General features: G+C 51.7%; 1 protein-coding gene and 1 long non-coding RNA gene across 3 annotated transcripts in view; one reads left to right on the forward strand and one right to left on the reverse strand.

Annotated features, from left to right (window-relative positions):
* The window catches only part of LOC144336824 (uncharacterized), a 33,946-nt gene extending 27,902 nt beyond the window's left edge, over positions 1 to 6,044 (reverse strand). Inside the window, exon 1 of the long non-coding RNA XR_013409182.1 lies at positions 5,991 to 6,044. This is a non-coding gene — a long non-coding RNA (uncharacterized LOC144336824). The remainder of the gene's footprint in view (positions 1 to 5,990) is intronic.
* Positions 6,045 to 6,119: 75 nt separating this feature from the next.
* Positions 6,120 to 17,373, forward strand: C1H1orf174 (chromosome 1 C1orf174 homolog). 2 transcript variants are annotated; one of them, XM_015139345.3, is made up of 4 exons: positions 6,120 to 6,221; positions 13,845 to 13,958; positions 15,420 to 15,908; positions 16,264 to 17,373. In XM_015139345.3, the coding sequence occupies exons 1-4, from the start codon at positions 6,207 to 6,209 to the stop codon at positions 16,288 to 16,290; spliced, it is 645 nt and encodes a 214-aa protein (XP_014994831.3). In that variant the 5' UTR covers positions 6,120 to 6,206; the 3' UTR covers positions 16,291 to 17,373. The 2 variants fall into 2 exon arrangements, with proteins under 2 accessions (XP_014994831.3, XP_014994778.3); XM_015139292.3 differs by having other exon boundaries at positions 16,435 to 17,373.
* The last annotated feature ends 2,638 nt before the right edge of the window (positions 17,374 to 20,011 follow it).

A 20,011-nucleotide genomic window follows, 5' to 3' on the forward strand; every position in this document is an offset into this window, starting at 1 on the left:
TTCTGACTGCCCAAAGGTTCTCATAAAATGGCATTTCTTTTTTCATCTAGCTGGAAGTTCAGCCTTTTCCAAGCCCTGTAAATCCCAGGCCTTTTCTTCAAAGGACACTGCAGTGTGATCCCAGTGGAGGGCTGGCAGCGAGATGCAATGTGGCCCACCACTCGGAGCTTTTATGCTGGATGACGTTGGAGTTCACGATTTGAATATTCCCCCCTGGTGTGCAGTTTCACTGATACCCAAATGGAGTGCGTTCTTCACATGGTCAGGGCAAGCAGAGACTACAGGGTTCCCGAGGTTCCCCTGCTCTGCATCCTCCCTCTGCAGCTGTGGGCGTGCACCGTGACTCCCCATGGAGGGTGCAGCTCCACCCCGGGGGGAGCAGCGCCCACAGCTCCCATGGCCCTGCCTGTGCGCTTTCTGCAGTGCTCTGCAACGTGCGTGCAGACAGCCCAACAAACGTCTGATGAATGAAACCAGTGGACTCCACCAGGAGACAAGTCCTGGCCTCCACTGGAGCATCTCTATGGGGCCTGTGTCGGTGAAAAGTGGAAGCAAGCGAGTTCTCCTAGGTAGACCTCCACATCCTGCCTACTTACACAGTGATTGTGAGCTGCCATCAATAAGAACAGATGCACAATTTCTAGAACACACACAATTAGGTGCCCATAAAAAACAGAAACCAAAAATTAAAAGACAAGTGAATGAGAAAGAACAAAACAAAACCACAATATTGAGAAACTTTAAGGAAGGCTCAAATTTCCTGGTAAGGGGCAGAGAGGGGCCAGGGCTGGGCATGAGCCCGGGAAGAGACAGCCAGGCCGGGCTGACCCAGCTGGGTCAGGCCACGGGTCATGACCTCCAGGAGACCACAGAGCACCAGACTGGGGCAGGTGCCATGGACCTGCTGCTGCCTCCTGATCCCAGCAAGTTGTAGGATATGTGAAGCAGAAAATGATCTACTCTACTCAAACATGGTCACGTCACAGACTATTGATCAGTCTACAAAGTGGGCTATAAGAGTCCAGGGGCTGTTCAGCCCCCAGTGAGAGCCCCAAGCGGGGAGGCATTGGGCCCCTCCACCCGCACCTCCTTCACCATCTCTGCACGGCGCCGACAGTTCCTACATACTTCACACCTGATTCTGACGCCACCAACTCCAGAAGAGACCCTCTGCCCCATGCTGGTGGCTCCCTGAGGTTTCTGGGCCTCTTCCAACTGCCCCAGGGGGAGCCCTGTGAGTCTATCGGGCGCCCTACCAGGCTCAGAGCCTACATCCTTCTCTGCTGTGTCCTTCATTCAGGGCAGGACCTTGGCACATGCGCACGGGGCAGACACGGGAGGAGCTGCGATACTTTCCGACAGCAGACGGCTGTCCTACCGCAGGGTTATTTTTGCCCAGCTAAGTCGGGTGGACCAAGAGGATAGGAGAGGGTGGGCTATTAAGAAAACATTAGTTTAGGTCAACTCAAAGAGAACGTTTTTTTCTTTTTTATGACGAAGTCTCACTCTGTCACCCAGGCTGGAGTACAGTGGCGCGATGACATTTTAAAAGCATGCTGCAAGCTTTTTCCCCTGCCTTCTCCCTCTCTCTCTCTCTCTCTACCTATTACGTCTTTCTTTTAATTATAAAGGGCCAGTATGCAAGAGACAACCCCTCCTCATACAGGCCACCATCTGTTGGCAGGAACACGATGTGCTCTGGCCGGGGTGGCCTCAGTTAACCGGTCTCCCGACTGCCAGTCAGTTGGAAAATCTCTTCAGCTTTCTCACTGGCCCTGCAGTGTCTGTCAAAGGCAAATACTGAGCCGGGGCACAGCAGTGTTTAAGCTGGAATCTGTGGTATGGGCAAGAATGCAAAGTTCCTCCAATCCACAATCCTCAAGTTCTCTGTGTGTGTCTCACCCCCAGCCAGTCAGCCAGCCAGCCAATGTCCTCTGGGTATCACCAGCCTCCGTTAACAAAACACGGACCCTGCCTTCCGGGGACTTACAGTTCACGTTGGGGGCCAGCCACGTACAAACCGGCACAGACTTCACACACCTGCCACCATGAGGAGTCTCCCTGTGCCCTGACCTGGCCGGGCAGGGGCACAGCTCATCAGGAATAAGAACGGAAGCAGACGCTGGGAAACTGGAGGCCGTGGCGCAGAGGTGGCTTCGGCCGAGCCTGGTTTTCTGCTCCCTCCAGGGTCTCCTGCAATTCCACATGGCAGCTTGAGGTAGAGCGGGGGAGAGAATTCAAGATTGGCTCCTCTGCCCACGCCAACACCTCCCACTTCGTCAGGAGGAGTAGCCTGTCCAGACAGGGCTCCACTGCACATTCAGCCCTGACTAGGAGGCCTTGTTTCCCCGGGGTGGGCCTGAAAGGGGCCTGAATCCTAGAGGATGAGGGATGGAGAGGGGGCCCCAGCCACTTCTTCCCAGGATCCTCGCCTGACACCCCCAGCCCTGTGCTGTTGCCCATGTGGGCTCTCCCCCGTGGCTCTCATCACATTGCAAATGTACAATTCTGTGTGATGATTCCACGCCTGGGCTCGTGCCTGGCCCAGTCCCCAGCACACGGTGGAACCTGATACGTTGAGTGAATTAGTGGATGTGCTATGCTCTCTCTGGGATAGAGGGGGAGAAACGGGCCTGGCCCACCACGGGGTCCTGGTGGAAGAGTGCAGAATGCTACAAAAGCAGTAACCGGATGACTGAATCTGGGGGGCAAGGGGGCATCCGGGAAGGGGCCCCTGAGGACAGGAGATTTAAGCCAAGTTGAGATTTGAGGAATGGATTAGCCAGGCAAAACGTGGGCTGGGGGGCTGGGGAAAGAAGGTTTTCAGGCAGAGGGAAGTGGGGAAGAGGCTTTGCAGTGGTCAGGGGCTCAGGGAGGCAATGTGGACAGCAGAGGGGCAGGGGAGCAGGTGCTGGGACTCTGTGCATCTGTGCGTCTGGACTCCCTGGAGCAGGGAGCGGCAACAGTGGGTAAGCTCAGGAGCCCTTCTGCACACTCATTCAACAAACAGCTGCTGGGCACCCACAGTGTGCCAGGCACCGTGCCAGGATTTACAGGCCACTCTAAGACTATGGCTCTAGATCCCAGAAGCAGGGAACACCCCAACAGCTGTGGGCCACCCACCCAGAGGAAAAGGTGAGACCAGCCGTGGGGCTTCAAAGTCTAGAATTAACAGCAACCGGCATCTGATAGGATGTGGGCCGGGCGAGAGAGACGTTCACGAATGGCCTGGGTGTCAGGCCTCAGCAGCTGGGAGGCCAGAAACCATCCTCATCCCAGACCCGGGGAGGGGACAGACCACAGTGGTGAAGTGAAGGAGAGTGCCCTTTGGGATGTTCAAGTCCACATGGCTCGGAGCCCAGAGCCCCCTTCGGGCGGGTGAGGCCAGGCAGTGAGGCGTTTACATCAACTGGCACCAACCACAAACAAGACAGGCAAACCAGCCAAGCCCCAGTGGATGAGAACTCTGAGCTCCCAAGGACTGGGAAATAAAACCACTGAACCAAGCTTATTATGAAACCAATCTCTGCGAAAATGGGACAGGCTAGGTGTTTAACAAAGTATCGCTGGCTCTCATTTTTTTCTGAACAGCTGGCAGCGATTATATTAAGTTTCCGTTTCGAATGGATTTCCTGCCAGTTACACATTTGTCTCCTCCCCTGCTGTACAACATGGGAAAAAACACGGGAGAATCGCGGGGCTGGGCTGGGAAGAGAGAGGGTACAACAGCCAGGTAGGAGCGTGTGTGAGTGTGCACACACCAGGGCTGCAAGCATCTTCACTCACTGCCGAAAGCAAAACCCCACGTGCAGTCTAATTTCAGGGCTCCACCTAATTACCAAACATCACGCTTCTAAAGAGAGTGGAGGCTGCATAGAGCTCAAGCTGGCAGGATCCTTAAATACTCTCTCTTCTCAGGCACTAAAAGGAGGCATCAGCTGCATGTCTGGGCTTTGAGGGAGTCATACCGTAAGAGCAGGCACACTGATGCTTTTGGAAGAGATTATTAATCACACCCTGCCTTGTAACAGTGAACAGAAGGACCCCAAGCAGGCCAGGATTCACAATGCAACGCAGTTCACTTTTCAACCTTTGTAGTTTAAGTGGAAAACCTAATGCTTCTAACAAAACTGCCTGATTTAAATGTTCTCACTTGCAAAAAACTAATAATGATTTTAAAAGGAAATACGACTCTCATTTATTTGCAAAGCACAGTACCAGCTGCTGGATGCGCCCTGTGCCCGAGCACCTGGGAGCCCGCCCTGGACTGGGCAGCCACGTGCAGGCGGAGAGGGGAGGGGCCAGGTGTCCTCGGCCACTGACGTGGTTTCTACCTCGCGCCCTTTTCTGAAGACACACATCCTAGAGCCCAGAGAACTCAAGGGCTGGAGGGTTTCAGGCAAGGCTGGATTTCATTTCTATGTTAAAATCCTTAAGAACAGAAAAGTGGGCCGGGAGCGGTGGCTCACGCCTGTAATCCCAGCACTTTGGGAGGCCAAGGTGGGCGGAATATTTGAGGTCAGGAGTTCAAGACCAGCCTGACCAACGTGGTGAAACCCCATCTCTACTAAAAATACAAAAATTAGCCAGGCGTGGTGGCGCGTGCCTGAAATCCCAGCCACTCATGAGGCTGAGGCAGGAGAATCGCTTGAACCCAGGAGGCGGAGGTTGCAGTGAGCTGAGATCACGCCACTGCACTCCAGCCTGGGAGACAAAGCGAGACTCCGTCTCAAATAAAAAATAAAAATAAAAAACAGAACAGTGGTCCTCAGCTTTATAAACACCTCCCTTAGCTGATGTGAAGGCCAGGATGTCAAGCAGCGGCCGAGGAGGACGCATCACAGCAGCTCAGGCCTGCTAAGGCAGTGTCTGCTGGAGGCGTGGCCGCTGTGTGTCCACCCAGACCTGATAGGGCGTGGTCACTGGAGGAGGCGTGGCCGCTGCGGGTCCACCCAGACCTGATAGGGCGTGGCCATTGGAAGAGGCGTGGCCGCTGTGTGTCCACCCAGACCTGATAGGGCGTGGCCATTGGAGGAGGCGTGGCCGCTGCGGGTCCACCCAAGCGCGCTAGGGGCGTGGCCACCAGAGGAGGCGTAGCCGCTGCGAATCCACTTTTGCCCCGGAGAGTAATCGGACAGCGGAGGGGTCAGTTCCCGCCTTGCACGTGACAGGGGGTGAGAACCTGACCCCCAGCCTGACGCCGGACCCTGGCCTCCTGGGCCCACGGACGGCCTCCACTGAGGCCCGATCCCGCCCGCGACGTGGGGGACAGCAGAGGCCACCCCAACCCAAAGCGGCACCTCGCAGGGCAGCCCAGCCTGCGACAAGCGCGCAAACTTCCTCAGCGGGACCGTAGCAAGGGCAGGCCTAGGGGTCCCTCGCGCTGCTCAACGCCGCTAACCGGCGCTCAGAAACCAGCGCTCTGCGGCACTGGAGAAAGCACTTCCCGCCCTCCTACAGGCTCTTGGCCAGGGACTGCCAGGGGAGGCGCCCCTCACGGACGCCCCGCCCGCCCCTCTCAAACATGGCGGCCACAGGCGCACCAGGGAAGAGCCCCTCACAAACATGGCCGTCCGCCGCTCTCAAACATGGCGGCCACAGAGGCTTCAAGGGAAGCAACCCTCACGAACATAGTTGCCTGCCCCTCTCAAACATAGCGGCCATAGGCCCACCAAGAGAAGCGCCCCTTACAAACATGGCCGTCCGCCCCTCTCAAACATGATGGCCAAAGAAGCTTCAACGCAAGTGCCCCTAAAGAACATTGTGGCCCACCCCTCTCAAAACATGGCGGCCACAGGTGCACCAAGGGAAGCGCCGTTCACGAACATGGTCGTCCGCCCCTTTCAAATATGGCAAACACAGAAGCTACAAAAAAAGCACCCCCCGCAAACATAACCTCCCAGGCCTGCCATGGGCGTGGGAAACATAGCGGCTACAGGGTTGCCAAGGGACGCGCCCTCACGAACATGGCCTGCCACAGGACGACTTACTGCTCCAGTGTCCCAGCACTGGCCCGTAGCCCGCGAGCTGCGCCCGTCACTTACGTAAAGGCCAACACTGTGGGGTCACATGACGAGGGCGCTGCGCTGTGATTGGCTCTGCTGACGTCGGACGCCGCCGCGGCGCGCTCTGCAGACTCCGGGTCGCCGCTCCGCCGGGACGCGTTGGTCCGGGGCGCGCGGTTCTTGGCTGCGGCGCTCACACTCATGAGGAGCCGAAAGGTGAGGGCTGGTGCTCGGCAACAGCTGCGCTGGACAGGGCGGGGACTCCGGGCCACCTGCTGTCTGGAGAGCCGGGGCGGGGTCACGGGGTGCCTGTGACCTAGAAACGGCCTCCGCTTGGGCCTCGCCCCCGGGAGAAGCGGGGGGCTCCAGGCCACGCTCCCGGGAGAAGGGGCGCTCCCAGACCACGCCCCTGGGAGAAGGGAGGGGCTCCAGGGCAGGGTCCCGGGAGAAGGAGGGCTCCCAGGTCACGCCCCTGGGAAAGGGGGAATCCGGGCCACGCCCCCGCGAGAAGGGGCGCTCCCAGGCCACACCCCCAGGAGAAGGGGAGCTCCCAGGCCACGCACCGGGGAGAATGGGGACCCCGGGCCACGCCTTAGGGAGAAATGGAGCTCAGAGGTCACGTCCCCGGGAAAAGGGGCCTCCCAGGTTATCGCCCCCCGCAGAAGGGGGGCTCCGGGCCATGCCCCCAGGAGAAGGGGAGCTCCCAGGCCACGCTGCCGGGAGAAGGGGGCTCCGGTCCACGCCCTCGGGAGAAGTGGAGCTCACAGGTCACGTCCCGGGGAGAAGGGGGCCTCCCAGGCCACGCCCCCTTGAAGGGAGATTTCAGGCCACTTTCCCAGGAAGGTGGGGTGCCCTCTCCAGAACTGGTTTCAACTCCTGGTAGTGCTGGATGCTGCGGAGCTGAGTTTGTGCCCCTCAACTGCTGCCACTCGGTTGGCCCCATGTACTTAATGTGCTAAAAGTGGGGTGATGTGGGATCCACCCAGAGGGTGGTGAGGATTGAAGGGGGGTGCCAGTGTCTGGCAAGGGGCAAGTGCTTACCGCGTGGGTGTAACAGTTAAAGGTGAAAGACCCTTTTCACAGTGCACTTGGCGCGGGTCCAGGTCCACCTGGGAGGTTCTGAGCTGCTTGGAGGCTTTCTCCTGGTTTGTTCAAATGGAGTGACCACTTGTGAATTCCAACTCCTTTTACTATTTTTAATCTTTGAACCAAAACTAGGCAGCATACATTTGGATCTTTTTTAAAACCCAGTCTGGTAGTTTCTGCCTTTTGATTGAATTGTTTAGCCCGTGCACATTTAATATTATTGATATACTGTAGTTAGGTTTACATATGCTATTTTACTTTTTCTTTACTTTATACAAGTCTGTCTTTTTCTTCCCCTATTCCTTCTTTAAGTGGATTAAAGTGAATATTTTCTAATGTAGCATTTTAATTTAGTGATTTTTTTACTACATTTCTTGAGTTTTTTCCAGTGCTTGCTCTGTGTTTTACCGTATACATCTTAATCTTCATACTCTCCATATACATCTTAAGCTTCAGATTTGTACTAGGTTAATTCCAAGTGATAAGGAAAAGTTACCGTTATAGGTTATTTTTGTGGTATTTTGTTATATGTATTACATCTGATAATGTTACAAACTCAACAATACAGTGTGATCATTATTACTTTCTGTCTGTGGTCATTTCCTCAACCAGTAGGGCTTTGCCTTCACCCACTTTCTTTGTTTTGTTATTGGCAAATATAGTACACGTCTGTATATATTACATACATGTTATTGTATACAATTGCTTTTTAAAATTATGAGAAGGAGGTAGAAAAATAGGCAATCAAACTATCTTTATAAGAACATAGGCCGGGCGCGGTGGCTCAAGCCTGTAATCCCAGCACTTTGGGAGGCCGAGGCGGGCGGATCACAAGGTCAGGAGATCGAGACCACAGTGAAACCCCATCTCTACTAAAAATACAAAAAATTAGCCGGGCGCGGTGGCGGGCGCCTGTAGTCCCAGCTACTCAGGAGACTGAGGCAGGAGAATGGCGGGAACCCGGGAGGCAGAGCTTGCAGTGAGCCAAGATCGCGCCACTGCACTCCAGCCTGGGCAACAGCGTGAGACTCCGTCTCAAAAAAAAAAAAAAAAAAAAAAAAAAAGAACATAATTACCTTTACTGGTGCTGTTTGTGTGGGCGTGTGTGGGTTTGAATTACTGTCTGGGGTCACTTGCTTTCAGCCTGACGAACTTCTTTTAGTATTTCTTGTAAAGTGAGTTTTTATTTTGTTTTTTTGTTTTGAGACCAGAGTCTCGCTCTGTTGCCCAGGCTGGAGTGCAGAGATGTGATCTCAGCCAACTGCAGCCTCCACCTCCCAGGTTCAAGTGATTCTCACCTCAGCCTCTGGAACTGCTGGGATTACAGGAGCCCGCCCCTACACCTGGCTAATTTTTGTATTTTTACTGGAGATGGGGTTTCACCATGTTGACCAGGCTGGTCTAAAACTCCTGACCTCAGGTGATCCACCACCTCAGCCTCCCAAAGTGCTGGGATTACAGGCATAAGCCACCATGCCCAGCCCATTTTTTAAGTATAGCTTTGCTGGATATAGGATTCTTGGTTAACAGGTTTGTTTGAGTACTTTGAATATGTTTGAATATTCTCCATTGTTTCAGTCAGTGGTTCATTTATTGAGGTTCCCTTCTAAGTGGCTTTCTTCTTGTGGCTTTCAAGATTTTGTTCTCTTGTGGCTTTCAAGATTTTACCTTTGATCTTTGTATTTTTACAGTGATGTGTCTGTGGATCTCTTTGCATGTATCCTATTTGGAGTTCAGTTCATTAAGATTCCTGGATATGGGGTCAGGTACGGTGGCTCACACCTGTAATCCCAGCACTTTGGGAGGCCGAGGCAGGCAGATCACAAGGTCAGGAGATCAAGACCATCCTGGCTAACGTGGTGAAACCCCGTCTCTACTAAAAATACAAAAAAGTATCCAGGCGTGGTGGTATACACCTGTAGTCCCAGCTACTCAGGAGGCTGAGGCAGGAGAATGGCGTGAACCCAGGAGGCGGAACTTGAAGTGAGCCAAGATTACACCACTGCACTCCAGCCTGGGTGACAGAGCGAGACTCCGTCTCAAAACAAAACAAAACAAAACAAACAAAAAAAAGATTCCTGGATATGTAGGTTAATGTTTTTCTATAAATTTGAGAAGTTCTCAGCTGTTATTTCTTCAAATACTTTTTCTGCTCCTTTGTCTTTACATTTTTGTGGTTCTTATTATGTGTGTGTTAGTGCACTTAATGGTGTCCAGCATTTCTCTGCGCCTTGCTTTATTTTTCTTCATTCTTTTTTTTCTGTGTTCTTCAGCGTGCATAATCTATCGATCTACCTTCAAGTTTGCTTATCCTGCCAGTTCATATCTACTATTGAGCCCTTCTAGTGAATTTTGTTATTTCAGGTTTTATACTTTTCTACTCCAGAATTTCCATTTGGTTTTTAAGTAATTTCTCTTTATTGATAGTCTCTTTGATGCAACATTATCTTATCTTTCTTCTTTATTCATGATCTTGATCTTGTTTATCATGGCTAACTTGTCCTTTATATATGTATAAATCTAACATCTGGTCACTCTCACAGACAGCTTCTTTGGCCTGCTTTTATTCCAGTGTGTGAGTCTACTTTTCTGTTTCTTTGAGTGCTTCATAATTTTTTGTTGGAATTATGTCTTCATAATTTTTTTGACATTTTAGATAATATATTTTAGCAATTCTGGGTACTGTCCGCAACCCTGGGGCTTGTCATTGTTGATATGCTTCTTTGTTTAGCAACTGAGTAGATTGTTTTGATATATATTTCCCCTGCCACCCAGGCTGGAGTGCAGTGGTGTAATCTTGGCTCACTTCAAGTTCCGCCTCCCGAGTTCACGCCATTCTCCTGCCTCTGATATTGCTGGTGGGGGGTGGCACCCAGCTTTGGGTATGCCCACAGCCACCCTGGATGACGGTGGTTTTAGCAGGGTCCTTTTCCTCTTTCCCTGACCACATCCGGCTGTTAAACTTCACTAATGCCAGCTTATTGTGCTGTTCTCAGCAACAGCCTAGGCATAAGTTGCTCTGCAAACTAATCCAATCAAATTGTGGCTTCTTTGAAGGGATATTTTCTAAGGTCAGTGTTTGATTAGTTTGTTCTAGGCCCAAGAGGGCTCCTCCCAGCCATGGTAGTCTCTGGTTCTCTTCTGCAAACTAGTTGGCCTACAACTTGGCCTATTGCTTGATTCTCCACTGCCCCTACTCCTTCATCACAGCCTCCACTGTTCTTGAGCAAGCTCCCTTAGGCTTGAACTTCTCCACATTCCATTGCAGTGAATTTGGTGCCTTTGGGGAGACTTAAGAACTGTCTGTTTAGTTGCCTGCCTCTCACCCCAGGCAGAGCCTCTGAGCCAGGGCCATGCAGCTGAGGACAGTAATAGGCTTCTCTCTGAATGGGGGTTGGGGGAGCCAGCAGCAGCCTGAGATCCCCCAAGTTTGCCTCCCCCGGCCTGGAACCACCTTACATCTGGGACAAGGTTGATGGGGCCCCAGTCTTCTTGGGTCACTGGGCGGAGCCTCCGGCAGAGGCTCAAACCCTGCTTGTAGAACGGAGCCAAGGTGAAGCCTCCATTCTATAAATAGGGTCTGAGCAGAAAGGAATTCCCCTCTTCTCAATCCTACTCACTCAGGACCTAGTCTCAGCCACAGGTGGGATGAGAGCAGAAAGGGAAGCACTGCTGTCCTGCCTCTCCTGGGAAGAAACCCCGCCGCCTGGGAGCTGGGGAGGCGGCCCTGTGTTCTTGACTGCAGCAGGATGGCGCTTAAATGCCACAGACTCTCCGTGTCCTTACCGAATGTATGTAGGTGTTCCGGAGCGAGTGTTTCTTCATTTGCTGGGTTCCCATAGGACCATTTCCAAAGGCTCTCTAAGTGGCTATTGGGGGACTGCTCATCACCTTCTCTGAGTAGGAGGTCAGTGAAGCTCCTCAGGCCATCATGCTGAAGTCAGTCCCGGCCAGCCCTTTTGGGGAAACCGTGTTTGTGCTTCTGACATACCAGTTATTAAACAATCTGCTGGAATCAGGAGAATCTCAGTGATGAGAAAGTCTTTCCTTTTTTGGACTGCGGGAGCAATCCAAGCTGCCCAACTGCAGAGCAGGAATCTGCAAGCGAGACTGTGACCAATTCCTGACATTTTGGAGTTGACACCTTGGAGGTGGTTAATCCATGATGAAACTGAAGCTAAGCTGCTCTCGTATTTTGGCTCCTGTCAATCCAGAGGGGACAGCAAATGGCCTGCTCAGGTGTCTGTAACAGCCCATGCTTCCAGGCCCACCAGATCGTCTGGCTTTTCTCTGCGGAAGGGGCCGAAAGGTCCACCTGATGAACCTGTTGCACGCAGAAAGTTCAGAACCACTGCTGCCAAGATGCTGACAGAAACTTGAGAAGCACCTGCTGTGGGAAAAGACCTGCAGGCCTAGAACACGGAGCGGGTGACAGCTTCTTCATTTCAGTCCTCACCTCAGGCAGCTTTTGGGGGTCGTATCTAGGGTGAGCTGTTGTGATGGAACAGAGATTTGGAGGCCAGGCATCACTTGTGTAACCTCATAAGCTCCTCACCCAAGTCGTCCTCATCTGAAATGGGCATGCCACCCCTTTAAAGCTGCTCAGGCACTGAGGCGGGCTCCCCACACAGCATACTCCGCGCAGAGCAGCAAAGTGCCCGGAGGAGGACTCACAGCGAGGAGGAGAGGAGGGTCAGTGGCTTTCTAGGACAGAGATGTCCTTTCCCTGCAGTGACGTTTTAGGGAGACGGGCGTGTTTAGGACCCGGTGGGAGGATTTTGATGAGAGATGTTTATGGCAACTCTTAGCAAGTTCTGTAACCTCTGTTGCCTCAGTCCCCTTGGTGTAACTGTAACCATGACATCTGCGGGGCTCTCAGCAAAGCCCTGCCCTTGTAAGAGGACGGAGGCCCAGCCCCTCCATGTGCTGTGGTAGCAGGCACTTCACCCAGCCTGTGGGTACCTGGTGTGTCCTGTGTACAGCTGGCAGGTGTCCTGGCCTCTGGTGGGCTGCTGCCTGCTCTTCTCCCTCCTGTTTCAGACGCACACTCTGACTGCCACAGTATCACGAGGCCTTGGAGCTGCCACCCCATAGGGCTTCTGGAGCTGTCTTGGGCTATGGAGTGCATGGCAGAGACAGATTATTTCTATTTTTTTTTCCTTTATTTCTCTTATCTGCTGTTGGGCAGGGCGCTCTTCATCCGTCCCCTTCTGGGTTCCAGTTCTAGGACCTGTTGGCAGCAGCTCCTGGGCCTTTCCTGGCCACGTCAACCTGCATTGCTCCTGTTTATTGCTTCTACTACTCACACTCCTTCCTTTCGAGTTTTCTAAGTGCAGTGTGATATTCTGGACTGGATTCTGGAACAGAAGAACAGTTCATGGAGAAACTGATAAAATACAAATAAAATCTGTAGTTTAGTGAAGAGTACTGTACTGTCGCTTAGTTTTTAATGTTGACAATGTCCTGTAGTTGTTTAACATTAGTGGAAGCTGAGTGAAGGCTACATGGCAACTCTCTGTACTATTTTACTATTATTATTTTTTTTTTTTTTTTTTTTTTTTTTGAGACGGAGTCTCGCGCTGTCACCCAGGCTGGAGTGCAGTAGCCAGATCTCAGCTCACTGCAAGCTCCGCCTCCCGGGTTCACACCATTCTCCTGCCTCCACCTCCTGAGTAGCTGGGACTACAGGCGTCCGCCACCTCGGCCGGCTAGTTTTTTGTATTTTTTAGTAGAGACGAGGTTTCACCGTGTTAACCAGGATGGTCTCGATCTCCTGACCTCGTGATCCGCCCATCTCGGCCTCCCAAAGTGCTGGGATTACAGGCTTGAGCCACCGCGCCCGGCCACTATTATTATTTTTTCACAGACATGGTCTTACTCTGTCACCTGAGTGGAGTGCAGTGGTGCAGTCATAGCTCACTGCAGCCTCAAACTCCTGGGATCCTCTCACCTCAGCCTCTCACGTAGCTGGAACTAGAGGTGCACACCACCACACCTGGCTAATTTTTTTTTAAATTTTTTTAAAGATGGGATCTCGCTGTGTTGCCCAGGCTGGTCTTGAACTCCTGGGCTCAAGCAGTCCTCCTACCTCAGCCTCCGAAGTAGCTGGGATTACAGGTATGAGCTATCACACCACTTTCTTTGTACTATTTTTTGCAACTTTTCTGAAAACCGAAAATTATTCCTCAATAGTTATTTTGAATGTTATGTCTTTAATTAATTTCTTTTTTGTTATTAGAAGAGTTTGCTTTGCATTCAGGATAAAAGAGAGGTGGACCAGTTTGTTAATGTTAAGATTTGTGAAACAGTAGCTAGCTGCTTTCAACTGATAGAATAGAACTCTAATTTGAGGGAGAGAAACTTTGGTTTCCTCATGTTACCTTTTTCTAAGAACTTTGACAATGTATAAAAGTTGGAGATCCTTCTAAGGAAGGCATGTGCTGCTTATTCTAAATGCTTCGAAGTTGACTTAATTCCCACTAATGGACAAATGGTGGTTACTGGAAACATACAAGGTAAGGGGGACAGATTGTCCCAAGCCTCCGAGATCGTGGAAAGAGTAGATCCTGTATCCTAATCCCAGGCACAGTTTGGTTTGGATTTACACATTCGGGCCACAGCTGTCTCCACAAAGATGATAAAATCCTGGAGTGGGAGGGGCTGTCTTCGGGTGTTCTTTAGGTGGGAAGTTCTCGTCTGCACGGTCACGCCGCCTTCCTGAGATCGCTCTCTGAGTGGCTCTCAATCTGTCAGCTCACAGGTGCAGTGCGGTCTTCGGCGCGCTTGAAAGCACGAAGTTGTTCGGCAGCCGGGTTGGCCTCTGCCCAGGAAGCCGCTGGTTCCACGTCTGCCAAGACAGCATGTCTGGTGAGCCCTGTTACCATGGAGAACGCCAAGATCCTGACTCGAGGGTCCATTTTTATACAAAATTGCCACTCCAAGATGTGTTGCTTTATAAAAATATCGAATGTTACTTGTCTGCCAGAGGGGGACTATTTCAGAAGAAAAGGTGGCAGCACTGTAATTGCCTTCAGAGAAAGACACACTTGGCAGGCCGGGGCTGACTTTCCTAGCACCTCCCCACCCATATGTATGTCTAGACCAGGCTCTGATCCTAGCACCTGCACACCTGTGTGTGTGTCTAGACCCAGGCTCTGATGCTAGCACCTCCCCACCCGTGTGTGTGTGTGTCTAGACCCAGGCTCTGATGCTAGCATCTGCCCACCCGTGTGTGTGTCTAGACCTGGGCTGTGATCCTAGCACCTACCCACCCATGTGTGTGTCTAGACCAGGCTCTGATCCTAGCACCTGCACACTCGTGTGTGTGTCTAGACCGGGCTCTGATCCTAGCACCTGCACACCCCTGTGTGTGTCTAGACCCGGGCTCTGATCCTAGCACCTGCCCACCCAGGTATGTGTGTCTAGACCCAGGCTCTGATGCTAGCACCTGCCCACCCGTGTGTGTGTCTAGACCAGGCTCTGATCCTAGCACCTGCCCACCCGTGTGTGTGTCTAGACCAGGCTCTGATGCTAGCACCTGCCCACCCGTGTGTGTGTCTAGACCAGGCTCTGATCCTAGCACCTGCCCACCCGTGTGTGTGTCTAGACCCAGCTCTGAGGCCACTTGTGCTCATTGCTCTGTCCTTAGGTGGGCTGTCGAGTCATGCTGGCCCATTGCCGTGCAGCCTCACCCCCAGAGGCTTGAAGAGAAAGGCAGAGTGGGTGGGGAAAGGAATCTCATGCCGTCTGCCGTCCACCCCAGCCCAGCCGTCACTTCCAAGGAGTGAGTTCCTGAACTTCCCGGTGGAGTAGAGCCGCTTCCCGGAGCCCAAGCTGAGGGGCTGGGACTTGGCCATATGCCAGCATGTAGCACAGAGCTTTGCTCATAATGAGGTGCTTGGTAAAATTTTGTCAAAGTCAATTTAACAAATATTTCTTGAGCACCTACTGTGTGCCAAGCCCTAATCGGTGAATAAAGCAAAGACCCCTTCCTTCCCAGAGCTTATGCCCTAGCAGAAGTGAATGAAAGCTGGGCTCTTGTATTGTAATTGTGTAACATATAAATGTGTGCTTCAGAATTCGCCTCAGGAGCTGTAACACCACTAGGGAAACTGAAAGTGTAGGAGTGATGTGGGGTGTGTCTAAATTCAGTCTCCCTTGTATTTTGTCCCTTGGTGGCAGAACAGTGACATGGCGATCTGTGAAAGTTGTGGTCACAGCATCTTCATCATTTCAGATGTGAGAAGAAATACTAGCCTCTGGATTGAATCCTGTTTTATTTGCTAGATGTGTCTGGTTCCCCTTACTTTTTTTTTTTTTCCTTGACAGACTTCCTCATCCCACAAAGCCACAGACAGGCGAACGTCCAAGAAGTTCAAATGTGACAAAGGTCATCTTGTGAAGTCAGAATTACAGAAGCTTGTCCCTAAGAATGACAGTGCTTCTTTGCCAAAAGTGACACCTGAGGCCCCTTGTAAAAATGAGTTTGCTGAAAGCAGTGCCTTGCTTCCAGGCAGCGAGGCTGGCGTTTCCGTGCAGCGGGGGGCTGCAAGTCTTCCCCTCGGTGGCTGCAGAGTTGTGAGTGACTCCCGCTTAGCAAAGGCTAAAGACGGCCTGTCCGTGCCGAAGCACAGTGCTGGGTCAGGAGCAGAAGAATCCAATAGCAGCTCCACTGTGCAGAAGCAGAACGAGCCAGGGCTAGAGACAGAGGACGTGCAGAAGCCACCACTTCAGATGGACAACAGTATCTTTCTAGATGACGACAGCAATCAGCCAATGCCCGTGAGCCGGTTCTTTGGAAACGTTGAGCTCATGCAGGTAAGGGCAGCGCCTTCCTCCTCCCGTGGGTACTCAGGCAGCCAGCCGCACTTTCAAGTCACACACTCCCCACTCAGTGCAGGTAAATAATGCCTCGACACAACATTAAACATAAATTAATCATTTTAACCCACGAGGAGAAAATGAAAACATTGGCTAATTGGGGGCCCTCCCTCCATCTCCCGAGCTGAGAATCACTGCCATTGGGAAAGGCGGCGGTGGGAGGGGGCCTCCCGCAGCCACAGGTGTGTTTCCATGAAATCAGGTTTGTGGTTTTTTTGAACATCCACCCCACACTTGCTGTTGCTTTCTTTTGTTTTGAACCCAGCATCTTTCCTTCTTTTTACCCGATCAGCCCAGTAGGGAGGAAGCTCTCATCTAGAGGTGAATGCTGGGACTCAGGCGTTTTCACGCGTCTGAAAGGGAAGAGCGCTTTGCGAGCCCCAGAGCTGCTGGATGGGGCACGCTGCAGATGCGGGTGCAGATGTGTGTTGCTCATGACTGAAGCCATGTTTTCTTCTCTAAGGACCTCCCACCTGCGTCTTCATCGTGTCCTTCAATGAGCAGACGAGAGTTCAGAAAAATGCATTTCAGAGCCAAAGATGATGATGATGATGATGATGATGATGATGCAGAAATGTAGAGAACATACAAAATGATGTCCTTGCCCTATTTCATACCATTAACAATTTGACAGTTTAGCACATTACAAGATTTATATAAAATGTATCTCCAAGAGAATGTCTTAATCAGACTTCAGAACTGACCCATCAAAGTCAATAGTGCAAAGCACTGAATACCTGTGGAGGATACACTCATGGGAACTCAAACTCAGACAGTCTTTGAGGTTGCAAAGCTGCTGTACTGTACCAATGTCCTTTCTTTTTTTTTTTTTTTTTTTTTTCTTGAAGACAGAGTTTCTTTCTTGTCGCCCAGGCTGGAATGCAATGGCGCCATCTCGGCTCACTGCAACCTCCACCTCCCGGGTTCAAGTGATTCTCTTGCCTCAGCCTCCTGAGTAGCTGAGATTACAGGCATGCGCCACCATGCCCAGCTAGTTTTTGTATTATTAGTAGACACAGGGGTTTCACCATGTTGGCCAGGCTGGTCTCAAACTGCTGACCTCAGGTGATCCGCCTGCCTCAGCCTCCCAAAGTGCTGGGATGACAGGTGTGAGCCACCATGCCCGGCCAGTGTCCTTGTACACGTACATACATGGTGATGGCTTGAGTCAGCTGCAGGGCAGTGGGCTCAGTGAGAGGGATTTTTGTAAAGACAGCTCTTCACTTCAGCTCAGTAGCTTTGGTCATAGGCAAGTTTGTTTTCCATTATCATAATTTGATCATACTTGTGATGAATTCAATGCTAGTTCTTAAAGAACTCTTATTTCTGTATGCAGAGCTAACGTTTACTTTGGAAATTTTGCAAAATACACGTAAGAAAGAAATAAAATATATTTTGAAAATATTTTGAAAGCAGTCGTATGTTCTAAAACTGGATTCCTGGGAGCTGAGGGGAGGAAGTGAATCCTGCCTCAGTCTCCTGCTCCCAAATGTTCGTAAGGCTGGGTCCATCTCTTTTTTTTTTTGAGACTGAGTCTCTGTTGCCCAGGCTGGAGTGCAGTGGCGCGATCTCGGCTCACTGTAAACTCTGCCTCCCGGGTTCAAGCGATTCTCCGGCCTCAGCCTCTCAAGTAGCTGGGATTACAGGCATGCACCACCATGCCTGGCTAATGTTTCATATTTTTAGTAGAGACGGGGTTTCACCATGTTGGCCAGGCTGGTCTCGAACTCCTGACCTCAGGTGATCCGCCCGCCTTGGCCTCCCACAGTGTTGGGATGACAGGCGTGAGCCACTGCGCCTGGCACGGGTCCATCTTTTAGACCCATTCACCACTGAGGCCCTTGGGACAGGGCCTCTTCCCTTCTCTTGAGTGTACTTCCACGCCCACTTGTCTGCCGCAGAAGTGCCAGGCTTTCCTAGTGTGTGTGGTGGAGAAGGCCGGGCTCTCCAGGCCATGGAGAGGTGCGTGTGCAGCTGCCTGACAAGAGCCGCCCTCCCCAGCCCCAGCGGCATCAGGGAGCAGCTCGCAGCGTGTGTTCGCCCAGGGCAGTGGAGAGAAGCCGTCGGGAGCGCTGTCTCCATGGCCTCTTCCTGCAACCACCTGCACGTAGAAGCCGAGTGGACCAACCAGGAGCAAGCTGGGGTCCCTGGGTGATGAAGGACCGGGAGAAGTTGCCTAGGATGCGGGAAGACCGTGTGGGCCTTTTCATGAGGGAGCAAGTCAGTCTTGCTGGTTTGAGCTTTCATACGTTTCTAGTTTAATTACAAGAGCAGCTAGAATTAACGCTGTGAAAATATCCTGCAAAGCACAGGAAGGATTTTCCATAATAGATGAATTGGAAGCAAAATATAGTTGAAGCGCCCTATGAGAAGTGTTTCGGCTCTTTACTGTTCAAACACTGCCCTCCCTGAAGGTGTCATTCTCCACTTCTAATGTGATCCTTTTCTCATGAGCTGTGACCTTCACCTGCTTTGAATAACTTTGTGATTTATTGATCAACAAACTATAATTTGGAAATGTGTCTTGTAAAGTCATTTTATGATAACCAGGGAAATTAATTTACAACTTTTGCCAGGCACAGTGGCTCACACCTGTAATCCCAACACTTTGGGAGGCCAAGGCAGGCAGATCACTTCAGGTCAGGAGTTGGAGAACAGCCTGGCCAACATGGTGAAACTCTGTCTCTACTAAAAATAAAAAAAATTAGCTGGGCATGGTGGTGGGCGCCTGTAATCCTAGCTACCTGGGAGGCTAAGGCAGACACTTGAAGATCACTTGAACCCAGACACTTCAAGGCAGACTACTTGAAGATCACTTGAACCCAGGAGGCGGAGGCAGATCACTTGAACCCAGGAGGCTAAGGCAGACACTTGAAGATCACTTGAACCCAGGAGGCGGAGGTTGCAGTGAGCTGAGATCGTGCCATTGCACTCCAGCCTGGGCAACAGAGCAAGACTCTGCCTCTAAATAAACAAATAAATAAAGTACAACTCTAGATTGCCGCATGAATAACTATTAATAACAGCACCTATCTTGGTGGTGATGAGAATTTTGCCATCCTCTAAGCAGACTTCAGTGAGGTGCACGGTCCCAAACGATGATACACCTGCAGAGGAGACGCAGCATGCAGAGTGGAAAGTACGTACATTCCTGGGGCTACCCCGTTCACTCACAGTTGTTAACCTGCACTAACAAGCACTCCCAAGTAGAAACTTTCCTAGTCTACATGTGGACTGTAGCCTGCACAGACCTAGGGGGACGGAACAAAGGGGGACAAATGAGGGAATAAAAGACAAGACACAAAAGAGTATAATTGTGCTGATGCACAGCCCCTGGCGCAGGCCGACTGGCTCTGCCTACAGTGCGCTTCCTCGGCAGCAGGAAGGTCATGTCTTGTGGTCGTGTTCGCTGCAGCTTTGCCGTCTGGTGGGAGCCTGGCGTTGGGCTGGTTGAGGCTGTCTGCAGGACCCTACTGAGCTCTTCCCTTGGAAGCTTCTTACGGATGCCAGGATCTCCCGGCAGGTGACCCTAAGCCCCACAGAACACACAATTCTACACTCTTAGCTCCTAGAATTTTTCTCCCTCTTGTGTGAGAATGGACAGACCACACACTCTTTGTTGCAGAGGTTCAGCCATCTTTTCTAACCTGAGACTCTGGGTGACGTAACTCCTGATAGGTGATAGCTCTTTGTAACAATCACCAGCACCTCGCCCAGCCAAGGGCCCGGAAGCAAGAAAAAAAACAATGACCAAAACACCATGTCACAGCCAGGAGAGCCTTGCACGCGTCACACACAGCTCAACAAGTCTGGGTTTCCGGTGTCTCACCTCCTGCAGAAATGAAGCCTCAAGTCAGAAAGGGTGACGAGGGGCACAGACGAGGCCCAACAACAGCAGGGTGGCGCAGAAGGCCTGAGGGACACAAAACCTCCGAGGCCTAGTCTTGGGCAGTGGGGCAGCACTGTGGAGCCATGTGGTAGAGGGATAGCAGCCCCGAGTGTCCAGGGCAAGGTGGCACAGCACGCCCGGACTGCGGAGA

The sequence above is a fragment of the Macaca mulatta genome, chromosome 1 (assembly GCF_049350105.2).
Source record: "Macaca mulatta isolate MMU2019108-1 chromosome 1, T2T-MMU8v2.0, whole genome shotgun sequence".
Taxonomy (NCBI): Eukaryota; Metazoa; Chordata; class Mammalia; order Primates; family Cercopithecidae; genus Macaca; species Macaca mulatta.